Here is a 7084-nt window from a genome sequence, read left to right as displayed (position 1 = left end):
TCCCTCGGGGTCAAAATCCTGAGCCCTCTCCAGGACATTTTAGAACTAAGAGGATCGCAATTATCAAGACAAAACATACTTTGAGTTTGTGTAGCTGTAAAGGGCTCAGGGACTTAGGAAACCACCACGGAGGCGTTAACAAGGACAGTGTCAGGAGCCAGGCTCCTGCCTGTTTAACGAAGTTTCCCCAGCAGTTTGGCGTGGAGCTGGTTTGCGAGAGGTGGGCCCTGATGAAGGACCTATTGCAAAGACGTGCCCCGCCCATCCAGGTGTTCCTCCCGAACTGCCACCTCCTCGTGGAGGTGCTGCTGTCGGGGCTCCGCTGGGCGGCTGGGCCGGAACAGGCCCCCACACGGGTGCGGGCGGGCCCCAGACGCAGCAGCAGCCCCGGGGACTCGGACAAACCGGGCCCCGCCCAGCACCGGGTCGGGGCCGGCCTGTTTCACCAAGCGGTAGCTCACAGACTGTAACATTCATTGTCCGATGCGATCATTGTCAGTACATCCACGGAGTTGTGCCACCGTCCCCACCATCTAATCCCAGAATGTTTTCTGGGTCTGAACAAGTGGTTTCTGATTCACACTTGAATTTGAGAACCCTCTGGCCACCTCTGTGCTCCCTACACAGACTTCTGTTGAAAGGTGCCCCAGGACAGCCCCGTCGGGCACCTGGCGGGGCGGGGGGGGGCAAGCAGCCGTGACCACCGGACTGCGGGACTGGGCCAACCCCGTGCGCACGTCTCCCGGGAACCTGGTCGAGCCCAGGAAGGTAGGTGGTGGCGGTTCTGCCTCAGAGCCGAGAAAACCCAGCCGGCGGGGCTGGGCCCGCGGCCCACGGGCTAGCCGCGGCTCGCCAGGAGGGTCGCCAGGCCGATGGATGATGCCGGGCTGCCGCCTGGAGGCACACGTGTGCCCGGGAAAGGGCGCGACTTCTTCGGCTTCCGGCATCGCCTAAGACATTTTGAACCAAGTGGTTTACTTTAAAACGTGGTCATGAAAACTCGCTAACAACCGTGGCGGTTTCAAACTGAGCCATCTAACTTTTATTCAAGTCGGATTCCAGGACGAAAGGCCCTTGGTCCCCACACGGGGGAGGAGGCTTGTGAACCCTGTTGGCTCCAGCAGGGGCCACGTCCGGGGGGAAGGGGTGCAACATGAGGCTGTGAGCGAAAGGAATCTCTCATCATCACCACCCCCAGGCAAACACCGTCCCTTCCTCACATCAGTTACCCAGCTGTCGGTCAGTCGGACAAAGCCCAGCGTGTCTGCACGCTCAGCTTGTGCACGCCTCCACCACGGGCCGTGTGGTGTGCGGGTTCGGTTCCTTTGCCCACCCCCCGCCCCTCCCGGCACGAATTTCCCACCGCTGCTCCCTCCCGGGCGGCGTCCCATTCTGAGCGGGGGCGTGACGGTGCTTCCCGAAAGTCCCTCTGGGTCAGAACTCGTGAACCGGAGCAGGTCACCCCTGGGCCACAAACAGGGACGCGGTTCTTGTAGGCGGCTTCTAGGGGAGACCGTCCCCAAACAGCAAACATCCCCCCCCACCCCGGAATGGCAGAAGCTTGGAAGGACCTCCTGGTTCCTAACGAGAAGGGGTTTGAGCAGGGCGGCCAGGAGGCCGTCTTGGTAGTCTGCTGACCGGCCGACCCACCCCCTTCACCACCGCCCACCGCCCACCGCCCACCGCCGTCTCACTGTCTTCCCGGGGCTGCCGGGCGGGAGGTTCCGGCCGCAACGTTTCTTATGCGGTTGGTTTCCGGGCGGGGCCGACCTGACGTGGCGTCCCCCGCCGAGCTTCAGGTGTGCCTGTGCTCCTCTCCGCCCTCCCGCCCTCCCTCGGGCCCCCCCTCTGTCTGCAGGGCCCACCCCCACCGCCCACCTGTGGAACGGAGGGCAGGTGACCACGGGAGGAGGAGCCCACAGAGTGAGAAGGGCTTGCAGCTGCTTCGGTCCGTGGGCCCCGCAGGGCCAGGTGCTGGCGGTCGGCCCGAGTGACCGCAGAGCAAGGCATCGGAGAGCCCACGGCCCCCAGTCCATCTTCTGTAGGACCAGGCGGCTTGCTGGGCGCCCGCCAACACTCGAACTCGGACCCTGACTGTCACCCTAGCCACCTCCCCCCTCCCCCCGGGCAGGGCTCCCGGGCGGGCCGGCTGGCTGGGCACAGCCCGGGGAACCTGACGCACGCTGGGAGGCCGCACCCGCCTCACGGGGGCTGGAGCTAAGACTGACGTGCACCTCTCGTGATTTAACTTTGGAAACACGGCGTCTGACCCCTTGTGGACTCCAGGGTGGCCGAGGCCCGGGTGTCCGGTGGTTTCTGTGGAGTCGCCAACGACCGTTCCGCACAAGCAGCTTGCGTGAGCACGCCGAGAGACGTTTAGGAAATCTTTGGGGGGAAAAATAAGGCCCAATGGCTAAGTTACCATGTTGCTGTAATATCTGTATTTCACATGAAAAACCCCATTAGAGAAAAAAAATAAAGTAGCTAGGTACAGTTTCATTAGAGGGAGATTTGGAAGAAAAAAAGGTAATATTCAACATGCAAGTCAACTTTCCACAGAAATGCACACTCCTGGGCACACCCAGAGCCAGCCACGAACACAGTTTAGAGACGGCAGGGCTGATCAGTCCGGAGGCCGCCGCCACGTGGTGGGAAAGACCTGACGATTCGGCCCGGAAGACCCCGGTGGGCCACCGGGGGGCTCTCGCAAAACTCGAGTTTGCAGAAACCACTTCAGTCGCGCTGCTCGAAGTCGTGAAAAACCTCAACAGGTTTCCTGGCAGGTTCCGCGATGGCAGGTTCCAGCCTTCTCCTACAGAGAGGGTTCGCTAGGAAAGCGTGGCGGTTTCGCATTTACGTCCGAGTCGCCCAAGCCCCTGTGAAGCAGGGACCCGTGGACGAGGAAGGTGAAACCGTGTGTCCAGCGCCCGGCAGAGGGGGAGCGGGGCAGTCGCTTTAGGTCTATGGGCCGAGGCCGGGACGCGCCAGCGAGATCCCGGGCTCGCCTTTGAGGGCAGAAAACTGTAAACACACACACTCTCTTCGTGGCTGTGGCTCCCCGCTCACCTCCCGCACCAGAGGTCCTGCCCACTCGGTGTTCAAGTGACCCGGCTCCTATGTGGGGTGTTCCCAGGGCTCCAGGGCTCCCGAGACGGGCAGGGGGACTTCATTCCAGGGAGGACCGCGTCGGTGCCAGGCCCGTCGGTGACAAGGGACAAGGAGGCCCTGGCACACCCGACGCCCACAGGTGGTCTCCTGGGAGGGACCGGGTGGGGCCCAGGCCGCCTGGCCCCACGAGCTCCCTTCCCGGAAGAGTGCTGTGGGCGCCTCGGAAAGCCCTTCCCTTCAGGAAGGTTCAAGGCCCAGATGTCAGTGTCTCGGAGTCCGTGCCCTGCGAGGGTGGGTTTTTACGGAGAGAAACAATTCTGTCTTCTGGGACCAGGACGAGAGGGGGCCCGATCAGGAAGAACCAACGTAATGCCCAGAGATACTGGCTTTTGATGCTGAATAGAAAACTAAATTCTGGCTAAACTGGAAAACCGAACAGGATATGTATATATAAATGAAACCTACTGTTTCCTTGAAAAGCTAACGCATGTGCAATATGCAAGCTTTTCGGGAGTTCTGGCCGGCGATTTACAGCCACGTTAGGACAACATGGGATGTACTTCCCCAAGGCCGGCTGCTAGGCCACACCCTGCACAGGGGCTGCCCCCAGGAGGTCTGGTAAGGGAGAGAAGACTTTATTTCATCCTTCAGAAGTCAACTAAATAGCCTTTTTGTGACTGGGACAACAAAACTAGATCCTGGGGTAACTCTAGCCAGATCCTTTGGGGGACAAATCTCACTGGGAACACGCCTTTCATCTGTCCGCCGGACGGACACCGCGCCGAGGCCCGGTGACCCACTCCGCCCCCCAGACAGGCTGGCGGGAGCGCGGCTGCGACTCGTGGGGAGACGCCCCTGCCTGCGGGTGGGCGGGCTGTGGGCTGCGGCGAGTCCCTGGGGCTCCGTGTTTTCTCCGAGTGCGCCTCTGGTCCTCGAGTTTCCAACGCTCTTCGTCCCGTGAGGACACAGGAGCCTCGGCTGTTCCCACAGGCCCTGGGGGTCCCAGCGAGACGCGGGAACGCAGACTAAACACCGCCCCGCCTTTCCGGGGCCCGAACGTGGTGAACGGTCATTGTCCCTGATCAGACTGTGCCCAGGACACTTCTTCAAGTGAAAAACGAGAGACAACTTCCTTATGAATGTCCTACAATGTGGCACCTAGGTCTCCTCAAAGCCCAGCTGTTCTTTAACCTCAACTCCCATGTGAGGAGTGTATGCCTGCTTCGCCACTGCCGAGTGACACTGGGGACAGGTGTGTCCCCAGAAAACTAAAGGTGGCCTCGCAGGAAGTGAAAATGTATCAGTGCCAGGACCCATCAGGGCGCTGGGGCTCTGGTGCTCGCTCGTCCTGTCACTTGTGACTTTGTTCCCGATGCCACCTGTCGCTTTGAAAAGACAAACCTCAGGGACAGCTCAGGGCCTACAGAACAGCCCTGGGCGTGGTTTCCGGAGGGTTTACGGACAGAAAGGCGGACGCCGCTGCAGGTCGGCCCCTCTGTCCCGAGGAGCAGTGCCAGGGCTCGTTGTCACCTGGGGCCGCGGGCCTGGGGCGCACTCCCGCCCCCACCGCCTGCCGTCCAGTCCCGGGCGCCCGCCCACCCTCGCTGGCCGCTCCCTCATCGGTGAGACGGGGATGACGACGGCACCCGTGTGTCTACGGGCGTCTGCTCACGCCAGGTGCTCCCCGCGTGCCAGGCACAGAGCGGCCACACCCCGCTGTGCGCCTGCTCGCGGCCTCACGAGGGCGGCGTGAGCGCGAAACCCTCCCCGCTGGCGCCCACTGCCAGGTCCTGCAGCACTTCCACGCCACCGCGATGGGCCCTTAGACGCCCCTCGGGACAGACACCCCCGCTGGCTGCCCCGGGGCCCCGCCGGAAGTGGCAGCTGAGCCTCAGAGCTGGGCTGACTTCCGGTTCCGGTCGGGGAACTTCCTGAAGCCCCTCACCTCTGAGGACGGGGAAGGGGGCCTGGCCTTCCGCACGGGCTGGGTGACCTCGCCCTTCCACGGACCACATTTCTCCCAAGATCCGAGTTCGTCTCCAGACCCCGGATGACCAGGGAGAAAACCACCCTCAGAACCGCCCTGGACACTCCAGCAGCGCCCGGGGCACTCGGCCGTGTGGGCTCTCGGCTCTGAGGCTGGAAATTGTGCAGGTGGACACACGGCCGAGCACGGGCTGGGTGCCACCAGGGATGCGGGGGTGCTCAAACCCAACCCCACCACACGTCTCCTGGGACTGGGAGCCAGGGAGGCAAGCACCTGGGTGTCTGACCCCTGACCCCAGAGGCGCAGAATGCTGGCAATCGTACCCCGACCCAGTCACGTGCTGGAACCCTGGAGACTCCAGTGAGGTAGGTGGCGTTGGCCCCATTTTACAGGTGGGCAAAGTGAGGCAGAATGAAATGCAACAGCTCGCTTTTAATAACAGCATACAAAATCTAGAGAAAGCCCCGAGTGGCTGCTGTCCTGGAGCCCTGCGAGAGCCTTCAGAGCACGGAACGACATCACGCAGGAGGGTGAGCCCCTCCAGCTCCTCTCTGCTCCCCCCCCGCCCCCAAAGAGAACCTCAGAACACCCTGCAGGAGCCAGATACTCCGGGGCCTTCAAGCGCAGCCGCACGGCCCTGGGGCCCCGGCCGGCAGTTCGCTCCTCATGGGCTGGGGCGACGGGTCTGCTGCTGAGAAGGCTCGTGGCTTTGAGAAGAGCACGTGGGTTGTCACAGGTGGAAGTCCCGGCCGGCGCGGAGCCGCGGGCGGGGCGGGGGCCCACTCACACCCCCGACTGGCAGCGCGGAGGCCTGTCCCCTCCTGCCTCGGCGAGTAGGTCTCAGAGGCAGGACCCGCACTCAGGCAGAGGAAGCAAGCGCTAGAAAACCAGAAATGAAACTCCCTCCTCCCCCCTGGCGCCCCCGGAGGACGGAGGTTCTACTAGAACCTTCCTGGGAGCATGCCAACCCCACCCCACCCCTGTCCTGTGGGCCCCCACGTTCTGCGGCCACATGGCCGAGGCACAGGGGAGGTCTCGGGGTTGGAGGTGTGTGTGTCGGCAATGCTCTTTGGCTGGAAGCAGAGGCCCTCCTGGCGCGACCAGGGCCCGTCCGCTCTGCTCGAGGCCTTTCTGGGACCAGAGTGGGCGCCGTGTTCCGACCCAGCGCCACGCCATCACACAGCCCGGTCCTCATCTCCCCAGGGTGGCCCCTTCAGGACCAAGACAGGGAGGGCGGACACGCCAGGATCAACTCAGGTGCTCAAGTTCATTGGCACAGCGCTGCAGAATCGTAAAACCGTTCTCCTTTACAGGGCTGACAATGGACACCCCGGGGGCCCCAGTGGGCGCCGGGCACCCGCCACCTGCAGGGTGCGCACGGTGAGTCGCAGGACCGGGCGCACGGCTCGCTCCTCTGCTCTCTCGTGGCCCCGTGGCGCCTGGGGGCCTCCTTGGGCGCAGGGGGCTCTCAGAGACGGGCTGGGGCGGAGGCTGGGGGTGCACAGGGCAGGAGCAGAGCCAGCGGGAGGAGAGAGAGGCACTTCAGTTTGGGCTGGTGTTCGCGGAGTCGGCCCCGGCCCCGGGGGTCGAGCGGCCCCGCCTGGCCCTGGCGCGGCGCTGGGCTGTCACAGAAGACCCCGGTGGCGGCGGGCGGGTAGGCACTTGGCAGCACTCCCGGGGCCGGGCGGGGCCGGGCTCCGCGCACGGCTAGGCCATCAGGATGGGCTTCTGCCGAACCTCCAGGATGTCTAGGGTGCGAGACGGGGGGAAGACAAGCAAGGAGGTCAGCACCCGGAGCGCTACGCCGACAGCGGCTCCTCCCGGCAGCTGGCCCGCGCAGTAACACGCACGTCAGTTCCAGCCTCGCGGGCTGCGCTGCGGCCGGCGTCAGCAACAGGCCCCAGAGCACTACCCCCGCCTCGGGGAGGCACGCCCACGGTCTGTGTGTGCGCGCTCAGGGACAGGCGGGCTGCGGGGGCGCCACACAAA

At 63.8% G+C, this 7084-nt stretch overlaps 1 protein-coding gene across 1 annotated transcript in view; it reads right to left on the bottom strand.

Moving 5' to 3' along the window:
- Nucleotides 1–5507: 5507 nt before the first annotated feature.
- KIAA0930 (KIAA0930 ortholog) overlaps nt 5508–7084 on the bottom strand; it is a 28733-nt gene continuing 27156 nt past the window's right edge. Inside the window, exon 10 of the mRNA XM_045834961.1 lies at nt 5508–6843. Within this exon, the coding sequence (XP_045690917.1) occupies nt 6803–6843 (41 nt within the window). The 3' untranslated portion in view covers nt 5508–6802. The remainder of the gene's footprint in view (nt 6844–7084) is intronic.

The sequence above is a fragment of the Phyllostomus hastatus genome, unplaced genomic scaffold, assembly GCF_019186645.2.
Source record: "Phyllostomus hastatus isolate PE091 unplaced genomic scaffold, TTU_PhHast_1.1 phas_contig_198, whole genome shotgun sequence".
Lineage (NCBI taxonomy): Eukaryota > Metazoa > Chordata > Mammalia > Chiroptera > Phyllostomidae > Phyllostomus > Phyllostomus hastatus.
The sequence above is the reverse complement of the archived record's forward strand: the minus strand, read 5'-3'. Positions and strand labels throughout refer to the sequence as shown.